Here is a 15,835-nt window from a genome sequence, read left to right on the forward strand (position 1 = left end):
AAATGAAAATAACTGAGTTATGTTTCTCCTTCAGAACAGTGTAAAGCAGTTATACACTGTAGCTTTTGGGAACAAATTCAAAGTTTGTTACTACAGTAACTTCATTTTTTGTTTTATTAGTTTTTGGATAGAAAGAACATTTTTGTGTTATTTTTCCATTTAGTTACATATTAATTAATGGGAAAAAAAATGTTATTACAAGTTTTTCTATTTTTCTGTTTTCTTTTAGCTGTTTTTTCTTGAGTTCTGTATACAACAGAATTAACTTGTTTTACAGGAAAAAGTCAAACTTGCTGACACTTTTTTCAGCTTTGACTGAGAGGGTCTGGAGGCTTCTGGTGCCCTCTGTAGACAAGGAAATGTTATGTTTTTCATAGTGATAATGGTATAGTTATGTCTTGATTTCTATGCACTATGTGCATTGTGATTATATCAAATTAATTTCAGTATTCTATCAGCATTCCAGACATTATCTCTATCCTAGTCAAAGTAGCTACAACTTAGAACATAGAATGTGTAGTGGTAGCTTGTGTGAACGTAGGTGCTTGATTCAATAAATCCATCTTTCATGAGCTCCAAATGGGATGATTTCAATGCTGGTCAGTGTGGCTCCATAGATAGTGGTGGTGCTCAAATATGGGACATTGGTTGGATTCTTGTAATTGTAAATCATGTTGGACTTTATTTGTTCATTTTTGGCCCTCCTCAGTACTATTTTAATTGAGCAAATTGTATATGCTCTCACAGCATTTTAATGGGGTACTGGATATAGGCCTATGTACGTACATGCTTGCGAGGTATACTCATACATCCTCCTTTTATTTTTCTAGAACTGGAGATAAGAAAGCTATTGCATGGAAGATCTTGCCGAAGAAACCTTGCAAAAATCTGATGAACACTTTAAATAACTTATATCAGCAACTGGCAGGTAGGGAAGTACAGAATAAGATCAATATTGGATGAAATGGGCCCCATCAACAGATAAAGAGCTGGTTAAATGTGTTCTAAAGTTGAAGAAAAAAAAATTATTCAACTTAATTAGACAGCTCTTGCCTAGTTTTTTTTATATTTTTGTATGAGCAGATTTGAGGCTTTTTTTAATCTCTGTCCATACTGGTTTCCTCTGTTGCTGTAGTAACTAATGTACTGAAAAAGTAAATTTATCTTCCTTTCAGTATTATCCGGAGATCCTTAGTTTGCATAGGGTCAAGCTGAACCCATTGCTGCATATTGACTTTAATAGCTCAGTAAGAAGGAAATCTAGTAAAAACAGGTTTATTTTTTGTCAACACGCAAAAAATTGATACAAAATGTTATAACCGTTTCTGTTGTTCACAGTGCAACAAAGACCAAGAGAAGATGCTTTAATGGAGTTAGCGATGAATGACTATGATTTTAATTCTGGGAAGAAATTACATCTGTTAGATTTGGAGATCCAAGAAGCGTTTCTTTGCTTCATGGCCTCAATACTGAAAGGTTATAGGTCTTATCTGAGGCCAATAACAGAGGCACCCTCTGAAACAGCCACAGATGCAAGTTCTCTCTTTGAACTACAAGGTAAAGAATCACAGGCCTGTTTTATGTATATTACTTAGATTCTGTCTTACTCAAAGAATAACAAGTTTCAGTGTTAGTATTTTGAATGGTGGTAGAAATTCTAAGTGCAGAAGAAACTGCATGGTAGTGGCAGGGATTACAAGGCTATTGCACCCTTGTAGAATGTATACTGGTTTGTTTTAGGCATTCTTACATCTTCAGATTTTGTTCTGCAGGTTTCCTCAAAAGTAGAGATCGCTCGCATCAGAAGTTCTATACGTTGATGACCAAAACTCAAATGTTTATTCGTTTCATTGAAGAGTGTTCTTTTGTCAGCGATAAGGACGCAAGCCTTGCATTTTTTGATGACTGCGTAGATAAAGTAAGCATGTCTTCATGTGCCTGTAGTGTGGGATTTTTGAGTTCTGCTATTGTTTATGTTATTTGACATACTTCATGGCAGAAGGTGTCTGAAATACAAACTGATTTCTGCCTTTTTCTTATTACTTTCATTTTTAGCCTAGTTACCGGAGCCTTCCATTTTCCTTTTGTTGAGCTTTGTTTAAAATTCTCTGAAGTCTAAATGTGATATTGTGAGAACAAATCAGCGCTGCTAAATTTCGCATTTGTTAGCTTTGAAGTACAGACCCATCCTAAGGAGGGCAGTATTCTGACTGCTGTGTAGATAAAACTATGAGCATCTATTTTTCTTAGAATACATAGTGTTTCAAGCAGCACTTCAGGTCTGGTGTTAATGAATAGGACAGTAGCTGATACCAGACAGTAGCTGATACCAGACAGCCTTACATTGTAATTATTATGAATTGAGGTGTTTATGAGGAAGGTCTACGATAGTGCAGTGGTGAGTACCATGAGGAAAAAATGTTCTACAAAGTATACTAATTTTTAAAAATTCACCGTGTTTCCAAAGAGAATCTGCAAAACTGTTTTGATTCCACTTAAATATTCTCAAAAACAACAACATCCGTTTTCAGAAGAACTGAAACCTATGATTTCATTTCTGTTTGTTTCTCTTGTAACATGAAATAAATCATTATGACTACAATAAGAAATTCCACACCTAATTGTTTCCTTACTGGCTGTGTGTAGGTAGTGTTCTGTTCTGGGACACTGATGTTTAGGTAATGCAAATGTTGTCTAGGATTTCCTGCAAAGTAGGTCACCTGCTGTTTGTTCCATGGAATTAATACTAAAGGTGGTTATCCCTCAGGAAATAAAGTGCAAAAGGGCTAAAATGAGTTCATGTTTGATAAACAAATCTGAATATGGTTAAATTTAAGTTTGAGCTGAATATAAAATAATGGTGTAATACTATCTGGTGCTCTTCATATACTATAGTTTCAATACTTTATTAGTAGTAGCTCTCGAAAGTGTGCTTCAGCTCTAAAGCATGAGGTTGTAAATTGAAATTATAACTTTTACATAATATTCACTCTGATTAACCTGAAGTTCAGTTAGAAACCTCTCAGTTTTTTATGCTTGCTATGTCTTCTCTTAGTTTTCACTGTGTTACAGGTTGTCTCTCACTGATGTTACATAGGACTTCTATTCAAAATGAATAAAGTGTCAGACTGTTGTTTCATTTTGTGGAGTAGTTTGTGAGGACATTGTCATTGGTGTCAATATTAGCCAAAGTTATCTTGCCTTCAAATTCAAATAGGTCATCTGAAAGAGCAGTGCTTAGGTTAATGATGGCACTGTGAAGCTTGCAGCTAATATGTTGGAGCTTTCACCCTTTTAGGAGAAGGTTAAGTAGGTGTTTGCACAGCTGAAGCAGAGACTCATCTGTTCTAATGCCAGTCGTTTTGCTAGTTGATGCTGTGGACAGCTTCTTTCCAGTATGAGAAATGCTCAGGGCAGTGCTGTGAGAATAAATCTTACATAACACACTTCTCCAATTTCTATTTCTGTCAGTGAGGAGTTCTCTGATTTATTAAGGGGACACCTAGTTCTATGCCAGTGCTGTGTGATGAAGTGGAAATACTGTAGGTAGGATTTGCCATGGTTTTAGAATTTGCTTGTGAAACTAGCTCTTCATTAACATGAGGAAAGGGTTCCTGTGCTGTGTTGGTTGAACAATAATACATTTGCTTCATCTTCTTTCCTGATTCTTTTATGTATCTCATTTCTGCTACTGTGCTTACAGTAGAGAAAAAGTCCTTAAGAGTTAGACAGCCACGATGTTCCACCTTGGTGGTCAGATACTAAAATTGAATGACCACCCTCAAGTGAATATTTACTTACATAGTAATGCCTTTCTCTGTGTGAGCCTTTATGTGAAAAGTTATTCTCGAGAGTCATGTCATGGATTGAATTATGATAGGATACTTCTTCATGGGTAGTTATAAACCACTGAGTTGAGACAAATCTTATGTACCATGAAATTAGTTACCTTTAAAATACTATCAAAGCCTTGTGTAAATTCACTTGCAAGAATATTGTAAGCTGAAGAGTCATCTGTTATGCATGTTATTTTATCCTGTAGTCAGCAGCAGGGGAGAGTCTTAATTACTCATTGTGTCTGCTGAGAGGTGTAGACTTAATTGTCTCACAGGTTTTCATTTTTCCATGAACTCAAACAATTTCAATTTAGTATATATTTAAGCTACTGACTTTATTGTACTTCACTGCTGAAACTTACGGTTTTTACATCTTTAGAAGGATTGCCAAGTGAGATTTCACTTATTCCTACTTTTCATGAGCCATATGTTCTTGTTACTTGGTTGATTAGATTTGCTAATACTTTCCATCTGTCTCATGCAGTAAAATGTGTAATTAAGAAGCACCTCTTTGTATGTTTATCAAAATTTCAATATTTAAAATGGTACTGAAACTGTTTGCTCTATTTTCACCTCTCCAAAGAAGGTGGGGAAAGAACTATAGATTTCTTTTTTTTTAAACCATGAATCTTCTGTTCCTAAGTTGCTAAGGGATGAAGAACATTCATCTTTGGGTTCCACTGGCTGCTTATTCATTTCCTTTAAATACCATTTAGTTGTAATTTGACTTTCATTTAGCCTCTTAAATAATAACTGTAAACATAAATTGGGATGATATTTGGGGTGAACACTGGACTGTCAGTATTGGAATAAAAAACACGTTATGTACACTAGGAAGTAAATAGTTTTTGATAGTGTCAACTCTTTGGTGGGGGGGTATGTCTCATCCCACTAGCAGAAGCAGCACTTAGGAGATATTGGAGTTGACAGATGTAATACTTACTATTCTTAGTATAATTTCAGAAGGCATCCTTACTTCTTGAGTGCAGTCCTTTGATGCTGATACCAACTTTGCATTGTGCAGCTATAATGGCAGAAGATACCTTAATACTAATAAATCCTCCTTTTAATACAACTTTTTCAGGTAGATACGGACAAAACTGGGGAAACAAGGCTAATAGAGCTGGATGAGTCATACAAGAGTGAACATACAGTCTTCATAACACCACCAGAGATCCCTCATCTGCCGAATGGCGAAGAGCACCCTCTGCAATACAGGTGACTTAAGCACACAATGGGATACTACCTTATAACGTCTCATAACTTCCTTTTTATTGTTAGCTTCTATATTTTGCTCGTTCCTTCTTAGTTTGCTTGAGTAAAAACATGTATGTGAAATGCCTTATGTGCCAGCTCTGTTGAAGTTTCAGTGACTGTGTGTTCATGCTTGATGCACAGAAGCAGCAATGCCTGATGAAGGTGGCTGTATGTTCATATTATGTTGTCCTAGCTATTGACAACTGTGAAAATTAGAATGGTAATTAATGGACTCAGTCTGCCCACCTACTGCTACTGCTGCTAACATTACAGTCTACAGATACTGTTTTGGAAGAGTACATCTCAGAGAATCACTGAAAATTGGTGTTAGTAATTTAGTAATTGCTTCAAATGAGTTTGTGTATTGGTTAATTCAGTTATTCAGAGGAACATTTTGAATCTAATTTAATCTCTCAGATAGTTTTATAAAAATCAATAGAAACAATATCAATCTCTGTCACATGATGCTCATTAGGGACAAAGCCACAGATTTTTTGATTAACTGGAATCCATACAAATACATTTGGCATTAATTAAAGAAAATGGTATTAAAGCAAATATAGTTCACAGTTTTAGTTGCTTACACTGATATAACATGTATAACTGTTTTTTTTTTCTGTGCTTACACTCATGAAATCATGCTGATGGTTTAGTAAACTACTTTGTCAGGAGCGTCTTTTGAAATTTTACTTCTGTATTTACTATTTCACGTGTAGCTTCTAGTGCAACCACATAATTCATTTCTTTTGCTGTCAAATAGTGTGCTTACTTTGGAACTGGCTTGCATGAGTTAAATGTTTCTTTTACAGCTATAATGGGTTTCCAGTATTGAAATTAGATTTATTTGAACGACCGGAAGGACTTCTCACAATTCCAAACAACAAATTGTCCTCAAAAGCCAGTAGTCCCAACAGCCCATCGCCAATGTTCAGAAGAACTAAACAGGTACTTGCAGGTATTTGTACAGTGTGAGCTGCTTTGGAAAGTATCAGGTGGCAGCTCTCATTCTTTTTTTACTTGGCTGCAAAGACTGACTGGAAGAATCTGCAGCCTAACGGGTTATTCAGAAAGAGTAGAGGAGTATTGGCACAGACTGCCTAGGAGGTGGTGAAGTCACCATCCCTGGAGGTGTTTAGGAAAAGGATAGATGTGGCACTGAGGGCCATAGTCTGCAGTGGTCACAGGCATGGGTTGATTGTTGGGCTAGATGATCTTAGTGGTCTTTCCAACCTTAATGATTCTATAATTCTACACTAATAGGGTAGCTATACTAGCAGGGACTTTCTGGATATTTTTACTTGTGCTTATTGTTCTGGTGTACACCATATTGTATAGGGCTCCTGGAACCTTGCAACTTAGGAGGGGAATATTGCACAGCAAGAGCTTTTGGTGTCCCTCAGCGTACTCTTGTTTTCTTTGCTGCTTAATTGAAGATGTTGTTCATGCTAGCATTGTAGTGACTAGTGTTTGGTTTTTACATGGAGATTTGTATAATGTCTGTAATTACAAAAACAATTGTTTCAATTCTTTACAGGAAATTAAATCTGCACATAAAATTGCCAAGAAGTATTCATCCATACCACAGATGTGGTCCAGGTGTTTGTTACGTCACTGCTATGGTCTTTGGTTTATCTGCCTTCCCGCGTATGTCAAAGTGTGCCATTCAAAAGTCAGGGCCCTGAGAACTGCATATGATGTTCTGCAAAAAATGCATACGAAGAAAATAGATCCACCTGATGAGGTAAAACAAGCCAACCTCACAATTTCAGAAATAACCCTCAGTTTTAACAAACAGAGTATGGTTTTGACTATAGAAGTATAATACTAAACATGTGTATTTTCAGGTTTGCTACCGAGTTCTCATGCAGCTGTGTGGACAGTATGGTCAGCCAGTGCTAGCAGTAAGAGTGCTTTTTGAAATGCAGAAAGCTGGTGTTGACCCTAATGCCATTACTTATGGCTACTACAATAAGGTAAGCTTTTTTGAAGGAGAAACGGAGGAATGTTTTTTTTTTATCCAGGCAAATAAAAGCAAACAAAATAAACTTCAGTTGAGATTTATTTTTTATGACAAGAAGAAATTAAAGAACGAATAATTGTTAATTTTGCCTGGGTGGGTTTAGAAGTTTGCTTCATAACTGCTTGTGTAACCTAGTTTGAAATGAAGTAAGTGATTCACAATTGACAGTTCCATAAGATGACTTTATTTGTCTTGGATATTTCCAAAATAGGCTGTATTAGAAAGTACGTGGCCTTCAAGCAATCGAGGTGGCTATTTCCTATGGATGAAGATCAGAAATGTTATTTTAGGAGTAGCACAGTTCAAAAGAGCATTGAAAAAACTGCCGGCAAGTTCATCACATACAGCTCTTCCTGGTACAGTATTCTCATACTTATATATCCTCACTAGTAGAAAGTCATATTTCAGAAACATTCTTCCCGTCTTTGTTCATTTGCTATATTTTGGTGCTCACGTTTTAGGACAACCTGGAATGGGAATCGCCATGTTAGTGTGAAATACATTTCAGTCTTGAAGATGTTCAGTCACGTTATTAGTAATGCTTGGTCAGCGTTGTCTAGAACTACCAGTTAATCGCTTGAATTTTTGCAGGGGGTTTTTTGGGTGGTGTTGGTTATTTTTTTTTGACCTTATTTTGTGCATATAGTTGTGGTTGCTTCTGCAATCTTTATTTTTCTTTGTTAGAATAAAACTAGGAGAACTACTTGCGTGAATTTTGAAAAAACATTGCACTCTAAAATGAAACCCCGTTTAGATTTCTCTGTTTTTGAAAGGATGTGATGTTTTGAGCAAAGAAATAAGGCAATAGAATGAATGATGAGCAGTGCTTTAGTACAGAACTTCAAAGAAATGTTGCAAATTACCCCTTTAATTTCATTGTATTGAACATCAGTTTGATGTTTATACAGTAAAAGTAATTCAATCAATTTTTGGTGGTAAAATATTCACTGTTAATTGGAATGTACTTGATAAAAGGCCTTTGAATTACTTTGGATATTCAGTTTATTCTATTTAACAACGTCAAGCTTTTTAACAGCATAATTATCTTTATTCTGGCATTGTCTTGTTATGACAGGAGGACTTTCAGACTTGGGCAGCAACACGTCATTCAAAGATGAAATCAGGCAAGGGAAAACTTGTCTTCAAGACATACAAGAACAAAAAGAGGACAAGAGAGAGAGTGATTCCAGTTCTTGTATGTATCTTATGAATACAGATATTTAGTTCATATTGGATAAATGGGGATTTCAGCCAAGCTAATTGGAGCAGTTGATTGTTTTACACTGAATGCATTTGAAAATGGTGATTTATGCCTATGCCTAAAATTCTTTTATCTAAATGTAATTTTCTGTATGTCTGATGGTTTTACTTCTAAAGTTAGTATTTTCTCAGTTTCAGTAAGTGATAATGGTAATAGAATTGCCTAATGATAACAACAGCATAATGTTTTTGTTTCAAAAAATTACAATTGCTTTACAGGCACAATGTACAGGAAAGCCTCTCTTACCAGTCTGTTTTCTTTCCAAATCGCTTAAGAAGTGAATGGAAGATCTGTGAGATCATGTCTGAATTATTTGTCTCTGCCCAAGTTGATAACAGTGTGTGTATTATGGGTTATATACAACAAGCTGCCATTTAATCTTCCATAAAGTATCTAGTATGTACTGGAAACTTGAGTTTTAAACTAAGTTGCTTTGATTTGAAAGATCTCTGTTCTTTTCACAGTGTCTGAAGTGGAAAGTGCAAAAGGGAGTGGTGACTGCCTACCTAAACTCAATTATCATAACTCTAATAATGACAAAGCCACTTCTAGCATAGTGCGGCTCAATGGTACCATTGACAACACAGCAGCAGAAGCTAGCACTGGTAAGTGGAAAAGAAATTTTGATTTGTCTATAGGTTTGTTTCTGTGTGTTCATTTTTAATAGGACTTGATTATAGCATCTCTGAGGTTTTTTTTTCCAGTTCTTTATTGGTGTAATGGCAGTGGCTGGTACAGTTCATGGGAGAGTGTTTAAGTTAGAGTCTGCATGTGCTTTTTCAAGGAGATGTCTGAGTAGTCTGCACTTCCAGGTTTCTATTTCTTGTTTGCCCTTTTTGCTTTGGTTAACATCTGCTTACAAAACAGGAGTCTGCTGTTTGTTTTCTTCTTTTTTTCTTGCAACCTCTAGCAACTATTAAATTACTTCAGAATGTGGAAGATGTTTCTGTGCACTATAGTTGAAAGAAACTTTTCAGGTCTCTAGTAATGTCAAATATGATTATTGTAATACTGTCATTTGGACTTGAAATACCGTAGTCATCTTTTTGTTCTGGCAAAACAACAGATTTCTCTGACAGTAAGTCCTGTTGCTGGCTCTATCTTTAATACATCAGGTTAGAAAGTGTTTCATTTTTGACATTTACCTTTGCTGCTAGTAGCTTTTGGACCTCTTAGTATCAGTGTGCTTCTCCAGAAAATGAGCTTAAATATCTCTGAGACTTTTCTTGATGGTGCCTCTCGCTTAGAGAGGCTTCAACTACGTTATTTGTCTCCCTTTAAATGTGTTTAGTCGCCTTTCCCTTTGATGGAAAAGCAATACTGAGATTTATTTATTTATTTATTTATTTTTAACTTAATGTATTTTAGAAGTCATAACTCTGCTGAGCTCTGCTTTTCAATCACTGCCATGATACACAGTAAATTCCATCTCTTAGTATTGTAACCTGTTTGAAAAAATGAAGCAAACTTGCATTCTTCGGTAATGTTTAGTTTTCTTGTACAGGAGGAAATAAAGTACTTTGTTCATCTTGTTTCCCAGAGAGCTCTGTAGGATTGCTATTTACGTCAACTTTTGAAGATGCCAATGAAGTAGAAGTTATAAAAAGTAAATCACTAAGAAAGAGACATAAAAGTGCAGCAGAACCTGATGTAAGGGAGATTCCATGGGAGAGCAGGAACCGTAACCTGAGCGGAGATGGCTTAGTGGGACTCATGATCAATAGAATAAATCAGGAAGCAAACCCTGGAGAAATGGTTGAAAAGCTAGGAGCTGATGCCAAAATCCTATCCAGTGCATTGCAGAAGAGCATGAGGCCAAAAACTCTTAATATCAGAACGTCTTCTTTGGGATCTAAGAGAGAAAGTCTGGAGAAAGAATCAAGTGATGAAGATGCAGCTTTTGACTGCAGTTTTACAGATAAAACAGAGTCTCCAGTTATCTTTGATCTGGAAGACTTGGATGCTGAGCCTGAAACGTCTACAACAGTGAAGACTTCCAGTGAAAAACCTAGAAGACTGCAAAGAAGGAGCAGCTTTCCAGTAAAGCCAGTGGAAAAGACGGATGTTGAAACAGGATTTGATCCACTCTCCCTACTGGTTGCTGAGACAGAACAGCAGAAAGAAGATGAAGAAGAGGATGATGATAGAAGTGCTTCAACTCCATCTGCACGCCGAGATTTAGCTGAAGAAATAGTCATGTATATGAACAACATGAGCAGCCCTTTGTCAAGTCGTGCCCCAAGCATTGAGTTGCAAAAACCTTTTGATGACAGAAATGCTAGTAAAAAGAGCCCAACAATAATCCAAGCTTGTAGGAGGTCGAGCCTTCCCCCAAACTCCCCAAGGCCGTCCAGTCTTATCAAATCCAGGAGTTATCACTCAAAAGCAGAAGAGAGATCAAGAGACAGGCTTTGGTCATCGCCAGCCTACTCCCCGCACAGTCCAGCAAAGGAGCAGGAGGCAGCTGGTGCACTGCCACTGGTGTCTTCCCCGTCCTTCAACTTGGATACACTGTTAACACCAAAGTTTGATGTTCTAAAAAGTAGCATGTTTTCTGCCGGAAAAGGGGTTGCAGAGAAAGCTAGCAAGTGGTACTCAAAATTTGCAATGTATGCTGCATCCTCAAAGGTAAATTTTCATCATTACTCTTTGTTTTAGGTTTTGTGGAGAATAGAAAATGAAATTTGTTTAAATAAATGAAAAAAATTGTAAATCTTTAATCCCAGAATCCTATGTGGTGAATCTACAGTTCGAATGACATACACCCTGGTAAATGCATTAGGTTGTTTTAATCATGTTTAAATTGCCGGTGCCCTAATTTTATTGTCCTGAATCAAACAGTTTATTCTATAGAAAGCATCAATGGATTTTAATTCTTTTTTATTTCTTAAGTAATTACTGAAGCGGTTGAAGGCTAATTTTGCACTGATGTCATTTGGTTAGAGTAATGTTTGCTGCTACCAACTCAAACCAGAAGTCACTTCATCCCTGAATTTTGGGAATGAGAACAGATGCAGTTCGCTCTTGGTGTTACTACTGTGGTTTTTTGATGTGGTTAAAACGTATCTGGGAATAATTAAATTGTCTATGGTGTCTTGTGTATTCATGTTCCTGCAACTGCTAGTAACTTTTATAACAAGAACAAGAAAACATTGTAGGATTAAAATGTTTAAGTTGTCAATTAGGTCTTGTTGTCAGAAGAATCTTAACAGAAGACTTCTCACGTAGCACCTTGTTTCATGTTGGTTCTGAACGCAGGTCTGAACTGAATGACTTTCTGAGGAGATAAATTCACACCTTGAACTCTGACACAATTAAAGCTGACTCTTATTTTTAGAAATACTTTCGTTTTCCTTTCCTTTTCTCAGTGGAATTTGTTTTCTTGTCTAAGGACCAAAATTCAGACCGTGCAAGTGTTTCATCACTTGGAGCTCTGGACTCAGAATCTACTTCGTTAACTGATGAGGATGTCTGCAATGACTTTGAGAGCGCTTCTCCTCAGGACAATACTACATCAGAAATTAAGGGAATTGGCCTCAGCAGGACAAGCCTGGAAAGCTCAGTTTCCCACGATGGCTCATCAAAGCAATTTGATCAGTGCGGTAAGAGACAGCTCTTTGCATTGCATTTATTGATCTGAACATATTCCAGTTTTAGAATTTTTCATAATTTCATAATTTTTAGTTAGGGTTCATCTTAATTGTTTATGTAGTAAAAGTGCACTTTTTCAATTTGGGAACTCTTACTCAGCTATGGGCATGCATACATGTAGCCATTTTTATTGTGGAACCTTATCTGTGGCATTTCCTATGGAATAACTTGCAGAGTAACATCCTAACCCTGAACAAGTTCCTTGCTGCTGCAGATGTGCAAATTAGATCTTTCAGGCTCTTCCCTGTTCTTGTAATCATCACATTTTTTTGGAAGTCATCAAGGCTGATCATCAGAGAGACTTCAAATGTAATTGTTTTGTTTTCTTTTAATTTGCAATGTAGTACAGGTAGACTTACATCCATTTCTTTAGTGATCTCTCTATAAAGTTGTTTTAAACATAATCATCAAAATGAAAAGCAGCCCTGCCTGCTTAAATTCCTCTACTTATCTCCTAGAAAGGCATGTCCAGATTTAGCTCCCTACTCTGTGTCATGTGAGGAAACTGGAGAGGAGCAGCAGAGGTTGTCATGATAGACAAGATTAGTAACATCCTGAGGCAGAGGGGAGCCTGGCTCATTTAGTGAGGTTAAGAGGAGGCTTGGGGAGATGTGCAACCACAAGCAGCACCTGTTGCCCTTCTTTATTTCTCTTTCCAAACAGAAAGGGTGGATATGAATTACTAAATCTGTAAACCTTGTTGCCAAGCTACCAACTGTGAAAGAAGAAAACTGAGTGTGTGGAAATCCTGTGTTGGTAGTTCGCATTTTCACTGGTGTTGGTGCTGGGCAGATGGTAGCCTTATGCTCCAGCTTTGCATTTCTCTCTCTGAGCGTATCTGATTTACTGCTTCTTCCATCACATGTTTTACAACTGCAGTATTGCTTGACCAGAAAAGCAGTTCACTGAAATTGCATATTCTGGGTAATTAATACTTGGAGTGTGTTTTTATTTTTTATTTTTCCTAGGTTCTCTTTCCAAGTTTCCTTTACCTGACAAATCTGAGTTGATATCTTCTTGTAGTACCAGTAGTACCAGTGTGTTTCAGAACTACGCCATGGAGGTACGGGAAGATTTATTAGTACCATAAAGGCATATGTCTTTAAATATAAGTACTATCTATGTCTCCATAAAAGTTCAAATCTTAAAACTAACCCTCACTGAAAGATAAGTGTTTCTGTAACAAAGCAGATTTCAATTCTCAAGAGTTTGAGAACTGCGTACTGTTGGGACCTAGGCATGTAAATCCCATTGCACAGCTATATGTAAAAAGTGGAAGATAACAAGCCTTAAATAGCTCTGTGCATTTTGAAATACAGAGTAGATAACGAGCTATTTCCCACTGGAGATTTGAGGAAGATAGTTTCATTTATTACTATTGCAAACTTGTTTGCTTTTCATTTCAGTGAATGTGTTAGTGACCAATCACTTTCACTTTTTTCTATTATATTGGCAGTCACTACAGGGAAGTGTATTATATGAATACTTTGTGTAGCTGCATAAATATTGCTGTAACATTATGTTTGCAAACAGATTACAAATAATGCGTTATTGTTAATAAAAATATTAACTAAATTAGTTACCCGGTCTGAATTATTCTGGGAAGCCATAAAAGAGTCAACTGACCCACCTAGCAAAGTATATTTATTTAATGAATATAGTTCCAAATCCCAGTCTGTTTGTTTCAGTTGAACTAATCCGTCCAAATTTATTTTAGCTTTAATTCCAGTCATTTTTTCCATGTCAACTTCCAGCTGTTAAAGCTTGGATTTTAGTTAATATTTGTTCTGAAATACATGCATTTAAACCCAATGGTTCCAACCTAAAGCAAGGGCATCTGCGGCTTGTGTGCAAGTAATGAGCGGTATTTATCCAAGGGTGAGGATTTGGGAAATAGTTCTAGTGCTTTGAAACAGAATTCTGCATTCTCCAAACTTACTTTATCCGCTGTATGCAGGTCCTTATCTCAAGCTGTTCACGATGCCGAACTTGTGACTGTTTGGTTCATGATGAGGAAATCATGGCGGGTTGGACAGCAGATGATTCAAATCTCAATACCACGTGTCCTTTCTGTGGCAATTTATTTCTGCCTTTTTTAAGCATAGAAATTAGAGATCTCCGACGACCCGGACGGTAATAATGTTTGAATTTTCTCGGTTTTAAATGATTGGTTTTGAAGTCAGCATTTCTGTTTTTGGGGTTTTTGTTTGTTTTTTGGCTTTTTTAGATAATGCTTTTTCTCTCCCTGCAGCTATTTTCTGAAGTCCAGTCCATCTACAGAAAACATGCAGTTACCATCACTTCATTCAAATTCAAGTGGAAAGTCCTGTAATGCTGCAGCTACTGCTGGTCTTACTACATCTTTAATGTCTGTTCAAGAGGATATACATTCAGATAGGTAAAGCCATGCATTCTTTGTGTATTTACATAGAAATTACTTGGGTTCTTTTTGGTTCAGCGTGGTTTTCAGTTTCATTTAGACATCTGTAATTCTGTAGGTTTTATGAACTCCTTTAGGGTATTTGTATCTATTAGCAGTACAAAAGGGAGTAGAACTTTCTCTGTAGCATGGGTGAGTACAGTGGCTGACAAGGTAGAATTTGCAGTGTGAGATTTATTATGTACTCAGCTCTGTTGTATGAGCTTTCTAGATTTTCTGCTTGTTTCAGTACCTGTTTAAGCACTCAGAGGAAAACATAAAAATTCTTTTCTTTTTTCCCTAGCAATTCTAAGCAAAGTGACAATGCTTGTGCCAGAAGTATCCAGATCCCCTCAGGAAGAAGACAAAATACTTCTGGGTCAGAATGTACAAGTCACCCTGTAGCAAGGAGTATCAGTACTTTTGGTCCATTGGAAGAAGATGAGGAAGAAAACCAGAAGATCAACCATATCATTCCTACTGGTAGCCTGCCTGCTACTTTGCAAGGACCAACAGTGTGTAGTTTTTCTACCTTAAATATTGTTGTTTCAAGTGTGCAATAGATTCCAAAAATGTAAAAGTATTAATTAAGAAAACAATCCTATTTTACCAGAAATAGTAGGTTTTATTATCTTAAGCTAAGATTTGTAACTCTTAGAAAACAGAAGCATTTTTAAGATACTGAAAAGATAGTTATGTTCCAATTAATGGCATTTTTCCTTTCTTATCTTAGGATCCCTTGGGCCTAGACTGGCGCTTACCAAGTCCTGATCCTATAACGGTTCCTTACCTCAGTCCACTAGTAGTATGGAAAGAACTTGAGAGCTTACTTGAAAATGAAGGAGATCATGCAATAACAGTGGCAGACTTTGTAGATCATCATCCTATTGTCTTCTGGAATTTGGTATGGTACTTCAGGCGCTTGGACTTGCCTAGCAACTTACCAGGATTAATATTGTCTTCTGAGCACTGTAATAAAAATTCAAAGGTATGGAATGTAGACTTGCAAGGAATGTTTGTTTTCCCACCTAGGAAATCATTAGCTATTGAAATACTTTGTATTCGTATTTCAATATGAAGGAATACGAAGTAGCAGGAATGTGCCTTACAGTGTACACTGCCCAATACTATATTGGTAAAGACTGTGTCAGCTGAGGGAAAATAGGCATAGCTACAGAACCTGCACTCATCAGTACTTATGTGGGGTTAAGTGTTCAGGTCTTAGCAATCATGCTGCAGTTTGTGTTCTTTGGTTACAAAACAGATACATTTCTGATGGGTTTTATGGCAGCTTTGTGGCAAATCAAGCAGTAGGAGGAGAAGGAGGTTATGATTTGAGGAGTGTAGGAGGATGCACAAAATACTTGCTGTATGTCACTGACATTCTGTTC

At 36.7% G+C, this 15,835-nt stretch overlaps 1 protein-coding gene across 6 annotated transcripts in view; it reads left to right on the top strand.

The window, feature by feature from the left end:
* DENND4A (DENN domain containing 4A) overlaps positions 1-15,835 on the top strand; it is a 58,996-nt gene that overhangs the window by 36,952 nt on the left and 6,209 nt on the right. For all 6 annotated transcript variants that reach the window (XM_072345756.1, XM_072345758.1, XM_072345759.1 and 3 more), the window contains 17 exons: positions 831-928; positions 1,339-1,557; positions 1,773-1,918; positions 4,921-5,054; positions 5,903-6,038; positions 6,628-6,834; positions 6,938-7,066; positions 7,325-7,469; positions 8,189-8,308; positions 8,839-8,979; positions 9,915-11,002; positions 11,766-11,976; positions 12,994-13,088; positions 13,983-14,158; positions 14,277-14,423; positions 14,749-14,959; positions 15,178-15,432. In XM_072345756.1, coding sequence (XP_072201857.1) covers positions 831-928; positions 1,339-1,557; positions 1,773-1,918; positions 4,921-5,054; positions 5,903-6,038; positions 6,628-6,834; positions 6,938-7,066; positions 7,325-7,469; positions 8,189-8,308; positions 8,839-8,979; positions 9,915-11,002; positions 11,766-11,976; positions 12,994-13,088; positions 13,983-14,158; positions 14,277-14,423; positions 14,749-14,959; positions 15,178-15,432 — 3,658 coding nt within the window. The remainder of the gene's footprint in view (positions 1-830; positions 929-1,338; positions 1,558-1,772; positions 1,919-4,920; positions 5,055-5,902; positions 6,039-6,627; positions 6,835-6,937; positions 7,067-7,324; positions 7,470-8,188; positions 8,309-8,838; positions 8,980-9,914; positions 11,003-11,765; positions 11,977-12,993; positions 13,089-13,982; positions 14,159-14,276; positions 14,424-14,748; positions 14,960-15,177; positions 15,433-15,835) is intronic.

This window comes from Excalfactoria chinensis, chromosome 10 (assembly GCF_039878825.1).
Source record: "Excalfactoria chinensis isolate bCotChi1 chromosome 10, bCotChi1.hap2, whole genome shotgun sequence".
Taxonomy (NCBI): Eukaryota; Metazoa; Chordata; class Aves; order Galliformes; family Phasianidae; genus Excalfactoria; species Excalfactoria chinensis.